General features: G+C 44.0%; 1 protein-coding gene across 1 annotated transcript in view; it reads right to left on the reverse strand.

Annotated features, from left to right (window-relative positions):
• Window positions 1–13,114, reverse strand: part of Dcaf5 (DDB1 and CUL4 associated factor 5) — a 116,314-nt gene extending 103,200 nt beyond the window's left edge. The window contains exon 1 of the mRNA XM_005343270.2: window positions 12,309–13,114. Within this exon, the coding sequence (XP_005343327.1) occupies window positions 12,309–12,522 (214 nt within the window). The 5' untranslated portion in view covers window positions 12,523–13,114. The remainder of the gene's footprint in view (window positions 1–12,308) is intronic.
• Between the last annotated feature and the right edge of the window lie 6,883 nt (window positions 13,115–19,997).

Consider the following 19,997-nt stretch of genomic DNA (forward strand, 5'->3'; position numbering starts at 1 on the left):
TGTCCTCCTGTTGTGAGGTCGCTGGGTTCTGGTGGTTTCATGTTGTTTTTCAGATTGTTGGGCGAATTCTTGCATTGGCGCCTGGCCATCTCTTCCTCTAAATGCTCCCCTATGGATCTTCTTTTACAGGATCAGGTCTTCTTGCCCACTGATGTACCTTCCCAGTGATGTTACTCCCCAGTGATGGCTCTCCTGGTGTCCAGATCGGATCTCCGTGTTGCTTGGGTAGCTTGTAAACAAAGGGCCTACCTTGTTTGCTGTAGGCAGGCTATGGACAAAGGAAGTACCGCCCTCCCGTTTGCCCTCCCGATTCGGGTTCAGTCCCAGTGCCGCCAAAGAGGGCAGGGAGAGAAGGAGATGGGGGGGTTCTGGATGTAAGCTGGGTGGGATAAAAACAGAGAGGAGGTATCGGGCAGTATAGCCCCTGCAAGATGACCAGGAAGTGTAGGAGGGATGAGGAACGTCTGAGTTCCCTGTTCCCGGCTGCTGCTGCATTCACTCACCCCAATGCTGGCTCTCCCGGAGCCCAGATCAGAACTCTGTGCTGCTTGGGTAGCTCTCAAAAAGCCTACCTTGCTTGCTGCAGGCAGGCTATGGAGACAAAGGAACTACCGCCCTCCCGTTTGCCCTCCCGATTTGGGTTCAGTCCCAGCACCCAAGCAGGCTGACCTGGGAGACCCACATTTTCTTCATCAATTCTTCGATTGAGGGGTGTCTAGGTTGTTTCCAGGTTCTGACTATTACAAATAATGCTGTTATGAACATAGTTGAACAAATGTCCTTGTAGTATGATTGAATATCCTTTGGGTATATGCCCAAGGGTGATATTGCTGGGTCTTGAGTTAGATTGATTCCCAATTTTCTGATAAACCACCATACTGATTACCAAAGTGGTTGTACAAGTTTGCATTCCCACTAGCAATGAAGGAGTGTTCCCCTTAATCTACATCTTCTTTAACATAAGCTATCATTTATGGTTTTGATCTTAGTCATTCTGACAGGTGCAAGATGGTATATCAGAGTTGTTTTGATTTGTATTTCCCTGATGGCTAAGGATGTCAAACATTTCCTTAATTGTCCTTTGGCCATTTGGGATTCTTCTGTTGAGAATTCTCCGTTTAGTTCTGTACCTCATTTTTTTTTTAATTTTTTAATTTTCTTTCAGTTTATTTTTTATTGTTTTATTATTTTTATTGAGCTATATTTTTCTCTGTTCCTTTCCCTTCCTCCCTCCTCCTTTTCTACCTCTCCCATGATACCCACACTTCCAATTTACTCAGAATATCTTGTCTTTTTCTACTTCCCATGTAGATTAGATCCATGTATGTCTCTCTTAAGGTCCTTTTTGTTGCCTAGGTTCTCTGGAGTTATGAATTGTAGGCTGTTTTTCTTTGCTTTATGTCTAAAAGAGATTCTATTAAGTATTTAGGATATAAAATAGGTCTACAAAAATTAGACCCCAAAAGGTGTAAATTAGGTGAGATCAATTACAGACTCTTAATGACTTTCAAAGATACTAGGAGATAATTCCTATCTACAGCCCACTATTGAGGTAAAACCTGATGAACTGAGTAATTTGTTCAAAACCTTAGATTGTGGAAAGGACTTAAATAGTCCAAGAGAATTATCAGCTGAAGCTGAGAAAGAATTGGCTTTGATGGAAAGAAATTACAGAATGCACATATGGATTGTGTGGATCCAAAGGTTGATTACATTTTGGTTATTTTACCCTCTAAGCATTCTTCTACAGGAATATTAATGCAGAGGGAAGAAACCATCTTAGAATGGATCTTTTCACCATCTACATAGAGTAAAAACATAAAATCTTATATGGAAAAAGTCTCTGAGTTGATTCTAAGGGAAAACTGAGACTTCATCAATTAGCAGGAATAGACCCAGCAGAAATTATAGATAGTATCTTTTACTAATGACGAAATTGACAAATTATTGGCAAAGAGCTTGCAATAATTTTGGGGGGAGAAATTAACAACAAACATCCCAAAAGCAAGAGATTTTAGTTTATAAATACAACTAACTGGATCGCTCCTCGCATTATACAAGAAAACCAATATCTGGAGACCTACATTCTATATTAATGGGAATAAATCAGGAAAGGCAGGTTACAAATCAGAAAATGTAAGCAAAGTGGCTCAAGCCCTTATAACTCTCTTCAAAGTCAGAGTTTTATGCTATTCTCATGATATTAATGAATCTTACAGAACCCTCAACATAGTTACTGATTTGCAATATGCAGAGAGAGTTGCTTTGCATACTGAAACTGCTGAATTTATACCACAAGATTCAGAATTGACTGTATTGTTCATTCAAACACAAGAAGTACTCAGAAATAGGAATCATGCCATATATATCACATACATCTGATTCTATAAGGGTCCTCTAACATACGGTAATGAAGAAATTGATCAACTATTGACAGGAAGTGGCTGGAGGCCTCAGAATATCATAAAAAACATGTCAACAGCAAAGGTTTAAAAAAAAAGACTTTTCCATCACTTGGCAACAAGACAAGGAAGTTATAGGGAAATGTCCTACTTGTTCCTTAAAGAACCAAACTTCACTACCTGCATGAAGTACTCAAAGGAATGAAATCTGGAAAATGGATGTATTCCATTTGATACCTGTATGTCTATAGACATATAGTGCAAATAGTCTTTTTGTAGACCCAGTCCAATTGAAATTCAACTTGGCTTTGGAGTTGAAATGTGGCTCTCTCTAAACCCAAGCATGCTTGTTAAAGTAAAATCCAAAATCTCTTGTCTCATGTCAGAAGAGCCATCTGATACTGGACAGAAGAAAAACCAAAATTAAGGGACTATTTTATTGTCACTAATATCATAATCATTTGGTTTTATTTTGATTCTTTGACAGCTTTTCTTAGGTATAAACATTATCTCAAAATTTATAAGAATATATATATATATTAAACTTTTGTCATAATATTAATAGTCATATAGAATACTAATTATAGAACTGGGCTTCATCTAGTTTTTTGTACATGATTTCAGGTTTGAGTCTTTATCAGGTAACTAGCAATTAAGTTTTTTGTAGTCTGGATGTACATAACAAATGTTGATCCTTTAACCTATTTGAAATCTGCTGCATATGACACTTAAAACCTTTAAGTTTTCTGCAGTGAACCAAGACCATGCCTAACAGCAACTTTTGAAGTCTCTAAAAGAAAGATGGGACTCCACAATGACAATTTCAACCGGACTATAACAACACCACTACGCTGAAAAACTACCACTTAAAAATCGGCTTTGGACTACAAACTGCTCAGGACAATAAGATAAGTAGCCTCACTGACGTCTCTAGCAAGGACTTGAGCCAAGCCCTAGACTTTTCATTATACAGAGACTGGACACAAATGATACAGCTACTTCTGGGACTTGACAGCCCAATTCTTCCTTTTCAGGATCTCCTAAAGATGCTGCCAGCCCCAGATAACAGGAAGTAACTTTAAGAACACAAAGTCCACATTCCCAAGAGGTGGGATGGATAGGTTTTGGTCTTTGGGTTATGGATATTTGTCATTGTTTAGGGGAAGTTGGTTACAAGTTGTTATTGGTAATAATCAGGAAAAAGGCTAAACAAAGGAGTTTAGATTCAGGGTTCTTGTTTTGTAAAGAAGAAAGGGGGATATAGATACGATAGGATATAAGGGTAGATTACTGAGTCTACTCTGAAAAGAAAAAGAGGGATATAGAAATAGAATAAAAAGGTAGATAATTGAATCTACTTTTAAACAACAACAAAAAAACACTACTGGTTTTAAATATTTTACACTGATGGGTTTTTGTATACTGATACAAATTTAAAATTATTATTATTATTTTTTTTTGGTTTTTCGAGACAGGGTTTCTCTGTAGCTTTGGTGCCTGACCCGGAACTAGCTCTGTAGACCAGGCTGGCCTCGAACTCCCAGAGATCCGCCTGCCTCTGCCTCCCGAGTGCTGGTAAAATTATTTTTGTTAGAACATACTGTGCATACATTTTTAATCTTGCTCAAGGTATTGTGCCTATACAATATACAGCTCATTTAACAGAGTAATGCAAATTTCTAGTCCTTAAAATTTATTACTACCAACTATTTAGGATAATAAAAAATGCAGATTAGTATTTAGTCACCTATTACAGTGAAACTTGCAGTCATATTAGGTATGTTTACAAGGTTCAACAGACTATTTTAGATATATATATCTTCAAACACTTCAGAGAGCTACAGAATATGGCATTTAAGATGTTTTAATAACATAGGTTTTTTTTTCTTTTATGACAATAAGAAATGTATGCTCCTGGCAGAACCAACCTACTTTGGAGAAGATGATGGTCATTGAAGAAACTCCAAATGGAGTTTACTTTCTTTGAGGCAAAAGTAAGTCACTGGGCAAGAAAGTGCCTTTGCCTCAGCTGCTGACACTATGCTGTCCAGATCGGTCAAGCAGGACACAAAAGAAAGGACTGCTGAACTTTGTCAAGAAAAGGTAGGACAGACCTTCAGAATATCCTGCATCATAGAAAAGTCTGTCAGATATGCTAGACCTGTAGGCTGAGGGTGTATGAGCCCACGTTGCAGAGGAACCTTGGGGGACTGTTCAGGCAGCCAGCTGTTTGTTTCATCTCACATTTTTTGGGAGTTGCTTGAACTTCCTGCTTACTCAGGAAGGGTCTCTGAAGGAGTTGAAGACTTTATAGTCATAGTTTTCCTTGTTACCAGATTCAAAAAGAAATTCACTAAAGATGTGTGTGTGTATGGTGGAGAGACATTAAAAGGTAGTTTTGGTAATGCAAGTTAAAATAGAAAGTAAATTAGGTACAACCTTTTGGATCCATCAAGATAGATGGATATGGAGTATTTTTCCTGAATTTGTCAATTGCTAAAGGACTAGACATTGTTGATGTATTTATTGCCTGCATATACTGTATATAGCTATTATACTTATTGTATATAGTTTTTCTTATAATCTTTTTTATTTTAGACAAAAAAAAAAGGGGGAAATATAAAGTTTGCCTCAAGATCAGAGGGCAGAGCTAGCCACTAGTTAACCACAGAGATCTGGAGGTCTGTACAGATTGACATGAAGTGTTCTGAATGGGCAGAGAGAGGAATTTAAGGTGGGAGGATACAGTAGTTCGGCCCTTTTGGGCTGAGGAGTTAGCAAGGTAAGAGCGTGGCTTGTTCCTTTCTCTCTCAGATCTTTCAACATTTGCCCCCCAATATCTGGTTCCGGGTTTTTATTATTAAGATCAATTAGAACTTGTGCAATACAGAGCCTGTTATAGCAATAAGTAACAAAGTGGGCTATGGAGATGGCTCAGTGTGTAAATGTACTTTGCTGCACAACCTGAAGACCTGAGTTCAATCCTTGGAAACCATAGAGGAGGAAATAGAGAACCAAGTCTACAAAAACTGCCCTCTGACCCTGACACATATTTTGGAAGAATTATTCCTACGTGTGTGCGAACACACGTACACACACATATGCGCGCGCGCGCGCGAGAGAGAGAGAGAGAGAGAGAGCGCAGACAGATATGCACATGCTCTCACAAAGTAACTTTGAAAGTACAAATTAAGAACCCTGTCTCGAAAAACCAAAAAAAAAAAAAAAGAAAAGAAAGAAAGTACAAATTAAGGGGCTGGAGCATTGACTCTTCTTCCAGAGGTCCTGAATTCAATTTCCAGCAACCACATGGTGGCTAGCAACCATCCATAATCAGATCTGGTGCCCTCTTCTGGCATGCTCAGCTTAACACTGGAAACTCAGCAGGAAAGAATGCCTAGCTCTACCCTGCAAAATGTCTCCTTATGGGGCACCAATTAAATAAAAACAACTATGTTCAGGGCAATGAAACTACAGATAGACTACACTGGCAAGGGACCCACTTAGAGAGCTTGACCCTACTTGAGCACATCTTTATTTCTGTTCATTTGTGGGGTTCAAATGACACAGCAACTGTAGCAGCAAGAGAACCTCTAGACAAGAGCCAGGATGAAGTCCCTTGTGTCAGCTCATTTAGTCTTCATAACCTGTGAGATACTGCTGACCTCATGACCCGAATGAGGAAAGAGACACAGAGAACAAAGGACTTGTCAAAGGCAACTAAGTTAGCAAGAGTGAAGAATCTCAGCCTCTCTTCATAACTATGGATTCCTATCATCGATGCTGGAGGTCCATGTAAATGCACTAGATTAAGTAATGGAATCTCTCCTAGAGCACTCAGTGCTTTTAACCACCGAGCCATCACTCCAGCTGTGTAAACCTAAAAGTCTAGTTTAGCTGGGTGGTGGCGGCACACACCTTTAATCCCAGCTCTCGGGAGGCAGAGGCAGGTATATCTGTGAGTTCGAGGCCAGTCTGGTCTACAGAGTGAGTTCCAGGACAGGCTCCAAAGCCACAGATAAACCCTATCTTGAAAAACAAAACAAAAAAAAACAAAACAAAACAAAAAAAGCAGCTGTAAAAGCTCTTTGTGCTTTATTAGTTTCATACGTATATAATATATATTGTATTATTATTCAAGAAATGAAAGTTTCTTGCAAGCAATGCTAAAGATATTAATAAGGTTAGAGTACTATATATACAGAGGGGATAGCCTGGATTTAACCTTTTAGCTATGGAGGAGCACTTTGGTGTAGTTTATTTATCTGGAGTTGTGAGGCTTGAATTTAGGGTCTCATGCTTGCTCGGCAAGTGGTTTCCCACTGCACTACATCCCCAGTTCCACGATGTACATTCTTCACTGCCTTCAGTGTTTTCCTGTTTTTATTGTGTGCCCTTCTACAGGCTTGCTTTAGACTTTGGAAACCTGAACCTAGTCTGGCCTCAGTTTCACAGTGTAGTCAAGGATGGCCTTGAATTTCTGACCCTCCTGCCTCTACTTCTCAAGTACTAGGATTACAAGCATGAGCCACCCTGACAGCTTTATCCAGCGCCAGGTTTATGTGGCACTGGTGATGGAGCCCAGGGCTATGTGCCTGCTAGGCAAGCCGTGTGTTAAGTGAACTACATCCGTAGCCTCAGCACTTTTGTGCACAGTAATTTCACTGACCATTCCCTACCACCTATCCTGTACTTGGAGCAATCTATTACCTTTATTTTATGAAAAATGAAGGAATTTACCTAAATTCACATAATCTGTGACTGTTAAGACTGCTAACATCAAATCATGTCACCCTCTCCCAGGTATTTTTCATATCACATTGCCTCTTCATTTCACAAAGTCATAAAACTAGTCACACTTACAATCCCAGCACTTTGAGCCAACACAAAAATACAGAGTTTAAGACCAACCTGAGAGTGAGATATCTCAAAAAATACTTAAGGGCTGACAGGCATGGTGGTACTCAGGAGGCAGATGGGAATGGATCCAGAGCTAAAGGACAGCCAGACCTAATAATGAGTTCAAGGTCAGCCAAGGCTACAAGATAAGACCTCGTCTCAGGCAGGGAGGTGGTGGCGCACGCCTTTAATCCTAGCACTTGGGAGGAAGAGGCAGGCAGATCTCTGTGAGTTCAGCCTGGTCTACAAGAGCTAGTTCCAGGACAGGCTCCAAAACCACAGAGAAACCCTGTCTCGAAAAACCAAAAAAAAAAAAAAAAAAAAAAAGACCTTGTCTCAGAAAACAAAAAATCTACTAAAGGCTAAGGATATGGCTCAGTGGGAGAGCACTTGCCTGAAGTACTCAGCATGGCAACAACAAAAAGTCACATAACCATACTGTCTGCCCAACTCGCACAGGTCTATCATCAACTATGGGCGACACCACATAAGCACCAACAGCTTTTATTATGAGATGTCTGTATTCTGTTCAGCCCCCAACATATACTTTACTTAATGTAAATCTCACAATAACCCTTCAGGTAGTGTATTCCCATTGTACAGACCAGGAAAACTACAGAGAGGCTTGGTAACCTAACTAAGGTTTAAGCAGCCTAGCAATGATTTTAAACATATCATGCCACAATACCACACTTGTTTCCATGGTAGGTGTCACAGTGATACTAGTTTTTTGTTTGTTTGCTTGTTTTGTTTGGTCAATAATAAATAACAAAAGTAACTTTTTTGATGAAAATATCCTAATTTTCCTTAAAACCAATCATGGTTGAAGCCACATCTGTAATCCTAGCACTGGGGAGATGCAGAGGAGGACCAGAAGTTCAAGGAGTATCTATGCATATCCCAGACTGTGCGAACTCAACAGAGAGCCTTAAAAACTAGGCCAATCACTCTATAGAGGAACATACAACTAAGCATTTTTTAAATAGTGGCTCTTGCTAAATTACACCCACACTGGTCACTTCCAGTCTTCTGCTTTAACCTCCCAAGCAGATGGAATTTCAAGTGTGAGTCACCATAGCCAGTTTTCCCAACCTAAAAGTGTCAAATAAGACTGGAGCGATGTCTCATGAGTTAAGAGCACTGGCTGCTTTTCCAGGGGATCTGGGTTCAATTCCCAGTACCACATGGTGGCTCACAACCATCAGTAACTCCAATCCAATGAACTCTGAAGGCACTAGACATAGATATGGTACATAGACAAATGCAGACAAACCAACTATATACATAAGACAAATAAAAATTTAAAAGATAAAAAAAATAAAGTGTCAAATAATTCAAAGCATCAAACATTCTCTCCCTTGCCATCATAACAGAACACCATTTTTTGTCCTGATTTCCTCGCCACTACATTTACTACCTGCAAGCCTCACTGTACCCTGGAAGACAGCTGATAGGACAGGATGTATCCTTAAACAATAACACTTTATATGGTCACAGGAATTACACAGATATTTTTGTCCTGGGTCTTAATTCTATCAAATCCTGTATATTTATTGTTGAAATAAATGTGGGCCTGCCCCAACTATTAGCAAATGAAAGCAACTGGAGGCAGTCTGACAGAGGTAGCGCCATTCTCCAGGGGCTTTCAGCAACCCAAACAAGACACAAAAACAACAAAACACACCAAACCACTCTAATAACAAGCCTAGAGTCTGCTATTCCGCTATACTATTGTGAATACTATTGTGACTTACTGGGTTACTGGGAATAGATGCACTCGTCTTCCACTAGTGTGTGATTACCCTCTCAGGTAATAATTGTTAATAAGGGACAGCGATGGGTGGGGGGAAAATACAAAGGGGAGGGGTTCTCATGCTTGTAATCTCAGCACCTGTGAGGAGGAAGCAAGAGGACCAAGTAGTTCACTGAGTCATCCTCAGCTACATACTGAGTTCTATACTAGCCTGGGCTATAAGACCTTTGTATCAATAAAGCAAAAGAAAAAAAGCATGAAAATATAGCACTTCAAATAGATTTAAACATGAGAAGATCACTGAGGGACCTCTCAAGGGAAAACATTTTTTAATTAGCTTTAACAAGTTACGGTGTTATTATGAATCCCCAAGGGGGCTTTCTTGTCGAAAGCAAGCAGGAAGAACTCTGTGTTAACCCGAACTGTGTACAAATAACGGAAGGTGAATTGCTTTTAACAAAACTTTGTGCTCTGGGAAGAAATCCGAGTCAAACTGACTGCTGGAAGGACTACGAGCAAGGGCAGGGGTAGATTAAAACACAAACACACGTGTGCACACAAAACAGGAAGAACAGGGACAGGAAGAGTGTTGGGGAGGGCAGGTGGGCTGGAACCCAGGAAGTACTGATGGATGGAGAGCAATAAACTCAGGACTAGAAAAGGAATCCAATACCTATAACCAGAGCCTGCCCCTATGCAGAAAAGCCGTCCTTTTCTACAGTATATACTGAAGGGAACAGCCTGGTATCATGGCTCACACCTACAATCCCAGCACTCTGGAGGCTGAGGCACCTGGGGCCAGTCAGAACTTCAGTGTGAGTTCCACAATAACCTGGGAGAAGTGTGAGACCCTGTCTCCTAAAGATAAAAAAAAAGAAATAAAGCAATATAAGCTCACCACCTGGGAGGTAAAGGTAGCAGGTTTAGGAATTCAATGTCATCCTAGGTGGTGTTATGGAGTTCAGACCCTCCTGAACTACATAGACTCACTCTCAAACAAAAATTTAAAATACTAGAGATAATGGGATTCAACTACAATATAGAAGGTATAGAGAAAGGCATGGGATACACAACAAGACCCAGTCTCCAAAACAAAGATGCTCAAGGTAAGGATCACAAAATAATGCTGGGAGTACACACTGCTCGGTGACCCGACTGGTGCTTTTAAAAATGCATTAACTATTATTTCTCTATTTCTCTGCCTTTTGGCTAAGATTTAAGTATAAAATACACAGGACAGTGGTTAAGCACACCTTTAATCCCAGTACTCAGAAGGCAGAGGCAAGCAGAGCTGAGTTTGAAGCCAGCCTGCTTTACAGATTGAATCCCTGTCCCAAAACACTAAACAAACAAACAAATGTAAAATGTGCCAACTTTGACTGGGATAACTTAATGGTATGTATAATCATATTTCAAATTTATATTTAAAGTGTGTTAAACTGGGGCTATAGGTGTGATCGGTTAGGATTAATTAGCTCATTTGTAAGAGTATCCTGAGTCCCTCATTCCTTAGGTAAACTGACTGTCTAGGAGCCTTGGTCGTTAATACATTGGTCTCAGGAGAGAGTTGTATTACTACCACAGAAACAGCCTTTAAAGAAGGGGGTCTTTCTCCATTTTTTGTACTTGAAATTTATTTTTAAAAAATCCTACGGTGTGCTGTGTGTAAGGAAGCTTTTTAATGCAGGGTCTGCCTTGAAGTGGTATATCAGGTTTCTTGGGTGTGGAGTGGGGTGCCATCTAGGGTCCAAACTCTATACAAGGAGAACATGATCTGGTGTGAAAGGAGGGTTCAATTCTGGAGAAATCCCCGGTTTACGGTGAAACAGTCAGAGACCTCTTATCTCTGCTACCCACTAACTGGACCATACTCATGGTGTTACTTCCGCCTGTTACTTGTAAAGACAGATGCTTTGCCTTAATCGCTGAAGTTTCTGGAGAGCTGGTCCACTGAGGCAAATTAGAAAGCCATTCGGGGATCCACCTGGGTGAAGTTAGGCGCCACGTCTAGCGATGGCCTCCCCCCCGCAACCCTCCCGAGGTAGAAAAGGAGCGGAGGAAGGAGGCGAGCGGGAACGCCCGTTCTGGTCTAGGCACTCCGCAGCGCAGTCGGGGTTCTGGGAGCCGCCCCTTCCCCGGCGAGAGCCCAACCCCACCCGCCCTCGCTCGAGGCCGCGACCCCAGGGAGGAGCGGGCGGCGGCCGGCGACCCCGGCCGCAGCGTACGCAGGCGCCGCCACCGCCTCCGCTCGGGCCGGGCCTCCCCGGGAGCAATAGGCTATCGATTCAGCTGCCTGTCGCTAGGAGCCCCGGGAGAGTAAGGCCTACACCGCCCGGCCGGAGCCCCGGCCTCGATTGCACCACTTTCCCCACCCCAGCGGGGGGAGGGGGGATGGAGGCAAGTAGGCCCAGCTAAACCGGAGAGGGGTGGAGGGGGAACAACCCCGCCACAGGAGCCGCGGGCCGAAGGGGGTGCCGGGGCCCGCCTCCCGCCAGCAAGTCCCTCTGGGGTCGTCCCGAACCCCTGCCTCTGGAGCAGCACAGCCAAGTTCAGGCTGGTGGTGTCCCCTCCCCTCGCCACTCTCGGAACCATAATAAAAACAAGACGCGGAACAGGCTACTACGGCGTGAAGGGAGCCGGGACTGGGCCCTTCCGAGAGCCCGGGGGAGGGGACGCCTCTCAGCTGCCTGCCCGTCACCACCCGCCGCGACCCCGCTGGCCCCTCGGGGTCCCTCCCTGTCACCACCGGCCTCCGGCTCCGAGGCCCCCTTTTTCTTCCAAGACACTGAGGACCCGGGCTCGAGCTTCCCCTTGGCCTCCGGCGCGCCTCGGCCTCTCCCCACTGCGAGCCCCCACCCCGTGCCCCCCGCACCTTTTAAACTACGCCGAGGAAGAGTTTGCCATCCAACTTAGTCAAGCCGTAACCTCGCCCCCTTCCCCGACCCGCACTTGCGGGGCCGGCATCTGGAGGGACCACTTTGCACTTGGGATAAAGCGCATTAAGGACCTGTCAACCATTTTGGTCTTTTTTTTTTTTTATAGGAGACATCCTCTCCTTCCACTCCTTCCCCCCCACCCCCTCCCTTCCCCCTGCAATGGTATTAATTTCACACCAAATCTTCCCACCGCTGGAGAGGGGTTGAGAAGGGCGGGGGTGGGGACTCGGGGTAGCAGGAGGGTGGCGGGGAAAGGCGACGGGCAGCTGGCAAGGGGACCGGGAGGCGCAGGGAGGGGAAGGAAGGGGGTTGATTTACCTGAGACCAGCCACTGGCCTCCATTGTTGGAGAATTCAATGGCATTGACACAGCCGAAGTGGCCGAGGAGGTCCTTCTTGTAGAGGTTTCTGCAGCCCCGCAGGCGTCTCCTCTGAAAGTCCTGAGTGAGCAGGGGGTCCCCATGCAAGCCCCGCTGGGACAAGAAGCCAACCACTGACCTCATGCTGCCCCCCAGGCCAGCTCTCCTCTTCATGCTGGAACCGCCGCCGCCGCCGCTCGCGCCGCCGCCCCTCCCTCGGCCGCACGCCCGGCCGCCGCTCCCCTCCCCGTCCCTCCCCGCGCGCGCGGCGAGCCCGAGGCTTCTTTAACCAGCCATGGCAGACGGAGCGAGGTGTTCAGACGGTCGGCGGCGTTCGCGGCTTCCTCACGGTCGCGTCCCTCCCTCCCTCCCCTTCCCCCCGAGGCTCCGCCTCTCCGCCTCCTCCAGCAGCTGATCCCCAGCTGCGGTCGCGCTTCCGCGGTGCGGGGCCCTTCCGCCGGCCGCTGGGCCGGAGAACGCGGACGCCAGCCGCCCCTCCCCCGCGGACGGCTGCCGGGAGACGGCGGGCGGAGGCTTGGCGCGGCCGCTTGCCCGAACCGAACCGCGGTTGGCGCTGGACGGCGGCCCCTGGGTGCACCCCGGCGCGCCGCACTCTGTGAAGTTGGACACGCGTAACAATCAGAGTGGCAGCCAGCCTCCTGGCTTCCTCCCCCAGAGGGGCAGCGGCTCGCCCAGCGCTGCTCGCCGCCTCTTGGGGCGCCGGAACCCGGGATTGAACTGGACGTCTGGAAGAAGGTTGTCTGTTTTGTTTTTTTTTTTGTCAGTGCACCTGCCCCCCTCCAAAAATTTATCGCTACCCCTCTAGTCCCCAATTCAGTTCTCTAATTTACCCGCCCCACCCCCAGCCCAGCGGTTAAAAAAAAGGCAGAATTGTTCAGTCTTATAGGACACTTGGTATACGGAGGTGAAAAGAGAAAGGGGTTAAAAGGGACTGAGTCTGTCCTTCTGTGTAGAGAGCACATGCTTTTAGCCTGCTTCAAGACCTGGGTTCAACCTCTAGCACTAACAATCCCCTCCACCACCACCCCCGAAGAAAGTGAAAAGAAAACTGCCAAAATTAAATTGAGAAAGTCCTCTGTCCATTGGTTCCAGATGCATTTGCAAGCCACAAGAAACATTATAGGAACATAGCTGTATCTTATTTCATTGGTAGTGGTGAGGCCAAAGGTCTTGAGTGCGGAGTTCTGAGGATGCACAGCTGTTAGCCAGCAGCCACAATACTGGGCCAGAAGGAGCTGCCTTTCCGTAGTGCAGGAGTCCCCAAGATGACCTCAGTGAGGAAACCGGGTAAATGCACTGGAATTTTACCAGGTACAGCTGAAAGTCTCCTTTCCAATGCAGTGCTTTTCTAAGAAACTATTCTCTGTCATTAGTAGTAATTAATTCCTGAAATAGGCAGGTGTTGGTTTTGCCCTTTCTATTTAGCAGAAATTACATCCTCGGGACCAGAGATGGCACAGGAGTGGTTGAATATAACCATTGATGAAAAATGTATTAAAGAAATTCTTTTTTTTTTTTTTTTTTTTTTTTGGTTTTTCGAGACAGGGTTTCTCTGCGACTTTGGAGCCTGTCCTGGAACTCGCTCTGTAGACCAGGCTGGTCTCGAACTCACAGAGATCCGCCTACCTCTGCCTCCTGAGTGCTGGGATTAAAGGCCTGCGCCACCAACACCCAGCACTAAAGAAATTCTTAAGATAAAAATGGGATGGACATGGAAGAAGTTCACCTAAGCAAAATCATGTCTTTTTGCAAATAGTTCATTTGAAAGTCCGTATTATAACATTCTAAACTGACTAAAAAGTCACCAAATTCAAAAATGAGACCTCTAATGGAATATGCTCCTTTAGGAAAATATGTGATGCTTCTTTTTTAATTGTTTTTCAAGAGAGAGTTTCTCTGTGTAGCTTTGGAGATTGCCCTGGAACTAGCTCTTGTAGACCAGGCGTGCACCATGTGATGCTTTGTTTTTAAAAGTTTTATCCCTCTGGACTGTCGAGACACTTGCCTTTCCCAGTGCTTAGGAAGCAGAGGCAGCAGATCTCTATGAGTTCAAGGTCAACCTGGTCTACAGGACAGCTAAGGCTACACAGAGAAACCCTGCTTCAAAAAACAAAAATGGTTTTATCCTACGCACACAGTGGTGTGTGGATGTAATCCAAGGATTTGGGAAGTGGAGGTAGGAGAATCAGGAGTTCAAGGTCAGCCTGGGCTGTTCTAGGAGACTAACTCAGAACAATAGCGAAGTTCTATCCATTCATTGCAAAGTTATTTCCCATCTCAGTTCCTTTGCTTGGCATATGGCATACTCAACTACACATTTAAAAAGGGCCTTCTGGCTCCTTTGAATTAGTAAACCATCATTCTTTCCTGCCATTTTTGCTTAGGGTAGGGGAGAGAGGCATCATGATGATGTGTCTGAAGTAGCCTTTACCCCATCAATATGTAAGGTACACCTTCTTTCCCCCCTTAAGTACATACTCTAATCCGCTACTTTAAATATGACTCTTTTCCCCCAGTCCCTGGAAAAACCTCAACCTAAAAATAATTCAGGATCTGGTCACAAGCTAGCTCAGTTCTAGGGCTTTGCTGGAAAGTTCTCTTAACTATTCAGTGACCAACTAGAGCAATGCTCTAGGACCACCCAGTCTTAACAGCCTACTGCTCTTCTGGGGAGATTTTATTGAATCTAGGATTCAGTGCATACTAAGCAAGCGCTCCACCCTGAACTATACCCTCAGCTTCTCTGGATTATTCCCATCTCTATAAATAGGGTTGCCAGAGAAAATAAAAGGCATTCATTCAGCTCAGTATGATTTTCAGGTAAGTTGGGTTTTTAGTGTTAGTATGCCCATGAACTATTGGTAATACACTTTTTAAGTAATCAATCATTGTTCGTTCGAAATTCAAACTCACTGGAGTAAGCTATAATTTTTATTTGCCAAATTAACTCTACCTATAATAATTGACATCAGGAGGTGAAGCACCACGTTATTTATTTGCCTATATTAAGAATGTTGGGAGCTAGAGAGATGGCTCAGCAGTTCAGAGCACTGGCTTCTCTTGCAGAGGACCCATGACCAATTCTCAGCACCTACATGGCTGCTTACCAGCCGTAACTCCAGTTTCAAGGAACTTGAGGGCCCTCTTCTGGCTTCCACGGGTAATGCAACATGTGGTGTATAGGCAATGCATGCAGACAAAGCACTTCTACACGTGACATAAAAATAAATCTCTTTATTGGTTGATATGGAAAAATATAGAACATAGAGTACCTTCAAAAAAAAATAAATCTCTTTGTTGTTGCTTTTGAGACAGGGTTTTTCTGTGTAGGCCTGGCTATCCTGGAACTCACTCTGTAGACCAACCAGGCTGGCCTTGAATTCAGAGATCTGTCTGCCTCTGCCTCTGCCTCCTGAGTTTTGGGATTAAAGGTGTGCAACACTGTGCCTGGCTAAAAATAAATCTTAAAAAATAAATCTGTAAAATGCTGGGCCGGTGAGCAGTTGCAGTGGGTAAGGCACTCGATTCCTGATGGTTGAAAGCTTGACAACTGGAGTTCAAACCTCAAAGCCACATAAAGTTGAAAGGAGAAACTGACTCCACTAAATTGTCCTCTGACCTCCACTGGTTTGCAAGTGCACCCCACCCCCACCCCCGTGTTATGTAAACAATTTTTTAAATCGTTCAGGAATGCATATTTAGTCACCAGGACATAATGGTGCATACCTTTAATCCCAGGACTGAGGAGGTAGAAACAGATCTGAGTTCGAGGTCAGCCTGGTCTACAGAGAAAGTTCCAGGACGTGAGGGCTACGCAGAGATACCCTGACTTAGGGCCCACTTCTCAGTGTTTCTACAACCTCAAAGCCTTTGACACACTGATCTTTGGAGAGTACTGAGTAAGCCACCATATCCTGCTCTGGTGCTAGAGATTCACCCTAAGGCCTCAAGCATGCAAAGCCACAGCTCAGCTCTAAATGGAGTCATTGAAAGATTACTGTTAAAAAAAAAAAAAAACACTGAAAAGCCGGGCAATGGTGGCGCACGCCTTTAATCCCAGCACTCGGGAGGCAGAGGCAGGCGGATCTCTGTGAGTTCGAGACCAGCCTGGTCTACAAGAGCTAGCTCCAGGATAGGCTTGCAGGTGTATGTGAGCTTTTAGAAATAATGGTATGTATGTTGTTTTGAGTTTGGGGTTTTGTCTTGAGACAGGGTGTCACTGTGAAACCCAGGCTGACCTCGAAGTGTCATAGATTACAGGATTACAGATGTGAGTCAACATGCCTGATGACACACTTATCGAAAAGAAAAATGACTTCAACTATAATCCCAGAGCTACAGAAGCTGAGAGAGGAAGATTGCCACAAGCTCAGGGCCAGTGGACTCTGCATAGTCAATTTCAGACCAGCCAGGACCACACAGAGACCCTAGCATTTTTTTAAAAAAAATAAATAAAACAGAAAACATACCATAATGGAAATACTTCTAATTATCATTTTTCAAAATATCCTTTGGAACAGCTTTTGAAAAGCAGTTGTTTTCTCACTTGTCAAAATGCCAAGCCTACACTGGAACAGAATTTAAAAATATTGTTTCTTAGTATCTGCAAAGTAGTGCACAACTAACAGCCACCTTATTATCACTGACAAAGCCAGCAGACTGCTAATGCTTGGCTTTTTGTGAAAGCACGAGTTATTTATCGATTCTGACAACTGTCTTATACCCTGACAAGAGACACCCACATATCCCTGGGTGAAACCAATCCCTTCTTGTAGATGACTGTAGAGCAGGGGTTCTCAACCTTCCACATGCTGCCACCCTTTAATGCAGTTCCTCGTGTTGCGATGACCCCAACCATAAAATTATTTTGTTGCATTCCTATTTCATAATTGTCATTTTGCTGCTGTTGTGAATTGGAATATACATATCTGGCATGCAACTCCCAAATGGGTCAGGACTCACAGGTTAAGAACCATTGTTGTTGTAAAGATCTTGCTGGGGCGGAAGGGAGGGAGCTGAAGAGGTGGCTCAGAGGTGAAGAGCACACACTATTCTTGCAGAGGACTCAAGTTCTGTTTACAGAACCTCAATTGAATGGGCCTCAACCTTCTGTAAATCCTGCTCCCTCTTCTGGGCTCTGAGGGCACTAACATCATGTGCACCTACGTACCCACATACAAACACACATAGTTAAAAAATAAGATCTTCTATGAAAGAAAGAAAAATCCTACTATGTAAATTTATATTCCTACAAAAAGTAACACCACTTCTTGGTACCCCAAAAATACTACTCAGGGAGCACCAGGTTCCATTGTTGCTATAAAACTGTTATGTCGTGGGGCAGTGGTGACACACACCTTTAATCCCAGCACTCAGGAGGCAGAGGCAGGTGGATCTCTGTAGTAATATGAGCGTCGGGGCTGCGTCCCCAGCACCCTGGCTGCCTGGCTAGCTTATGCCCCAAAATAACAACACACAAACTGTATTCATTTAAACACTGCTTGGCCCATTTCTATCTAGCCTCTTCTAGGCTAATTCTCACATATTAATTTAGCCCATTTCTAATCATCTGTGTAGCACCGCTAGGTGTGCTTACCGGGAAGATTCTAGCCTATGTCCATCCTGGGTTGGAGCTTCATCGCGTGTGCCCCAGAGAGCAGAGCTATCGCATCTCGCGTCTGCCCAGGAGAGGGGAGCATGGGGTCTCTGAGCGCACTTCCTCTTCCTCCCAGCATTCTGTTCTGTTTACTCCTCCCATCTATGTTTTATCCTATCAGGGCCAAGCAGTTTCTCTATTGCTTAACCAATGAAATCAACAGATTGATATATGACACTCCCACATCAGATCTCTGTGAATTGGAAGCCTGCCTCTTCTACAAGAGCTAGTTCCAGAACAGGTGCCAAAACTACAGAGAAACCCTGTCTCGAAAAACAAAAACAAAACAACATTATGTCTCTGAGATGGAGAGCCATCTCAGAGGTTAAGAGCACTAACTTCCAGAGGTCCTGAGTTCAGTTCCCAACAACCACATATTGACTCACAACCATATATAGTGGGTTCTGGTGCCTTCTGGCGTGTAGGCAGAACACTGTATACATGATAAATAAATAAACCTTAAAAAAAACAACAAAAGAAGAAAACTGTTATGACAAGACACCAAAATGGCTCAAAACCATTCAGACAAAATAGGGATAAGAAGGTTCATCTATGTAGTGAATAGCAAAGCTGAATTATTATTTTTTTTAGATTTAAAAACTACTGTAATCTGAACATTCCCAGGAGCAGACAGACAGAAGATGATCAGAAGATCAAGACCTATGTGAGACACTGTCTTTAAAAAAAACTTCAAGGGCTGGAGAGATGGCTCAGAGGTTAAGAGCATTGCCTGCTCTTCCAAAGGTCCTGAGTTCAGTTCCCAGCAACCACATGGTGGCTCACAACCATCTGTAATGGGGTCTGGTGCCCTCTTCTGGCCTTTGAGCATAGACACAGACAGAATATTGTATACATAATAAATAAATAAATATTTTTTAAAAACTTCAAAATTACACACATAAACAAACACACACACAGAGATGGATGGAGAAGAGAAATGTCTTCCGCATTCAAATGACTCATTCACCCTGTGAATGTGCCCTTCCCACTCTACTGTGAGGTTAGTATATTAGAGGATGAGGTGGCTTGGGCCCTTTCTGTGTTGGAGAAGAATATCATCCATCGTCAGGGACTTGAAATCAGAAAGGTCAAACTAGAACTCCTGCTGTTCCTTCAGAGACCCCCAAGTTCTGTTTCTAGCACCCTTGTTGGGCAGCTCACAACCACTTGTACATCTAGCTCCAGGGGATCCAAGGCTCTCTTGTCTCAGCAGTTGTCTGCACACACACACACACACACACACACTCTCTCTCTCTCTCTCTCTCTCTCTCTCTCTCTCTCTCTCTCTCTCTCTCTCTCTAAAAAGAAGAAATCCAATTCCCGTATCATAATTAGGATCAATTGCCCCAGTGGCCAAGGATTTTCTTCTTGTTCAGGGCCTGACAAGCCCAAACTGGCTAGGTAGCGTCTCAATTTCTTATTCAAGGGAACTGTGGTGTTTCAAGGCAGGAGTATTTCCCTGTTGGGAACTAAGAACTACAAAGCTGAAGGACTCAAAGCTGCAGAAATGGAATTGCACATCTCAGAATTGGAAGTGGCTATTTAGAAACAATTCATTTCCATCTTTAATCCTGAATTCCTAGATCCTTGTGTTCTGCCTGTGGAGAAGTAGCAACATATATGTAAGAATTTATGTTCCGGACAGTTATAAATTTTATTAAGAATCTAAGTCATTCAAGGTGCTGTCTCTCTCTAGCACTGGCATTGAAGCCATAGGCATCAATCAGTTCATCGATTAATCCATTACAATCATTCCAGCAGATTATGGACGATGATGCATAGGGACAAATGAATGAATTCCACAGATAAAACATGTTTCCCACTCTCATCTACCTGTCCTTCCTCCTTCCTGCTGCTTCTCCAAAGATGCAGTGTAACCTACGCTTTACCTTGAATTTAAATGTTTTTTGTTTTGTTGTTTTTTGAGATAGGGTTTCTCTGCATGTAGACCTGTCTGTCCTGGAACTTACTC

This window comes from Microtus ochrogaster, chromosome 1 (genome assembly GCF_000317375.1).
Source record: "Microtus ochrogaster isolate Prairie Vole_2 chromosome 1, MicOch1.0, whole genome shotgun sequence".
NCBI classification, from domain to species: Eukaryota; Metazoa; Chordata; class Mammalia; order Rodentia; family Cricetidae; genus Microtus; species Microtus ochrogaster.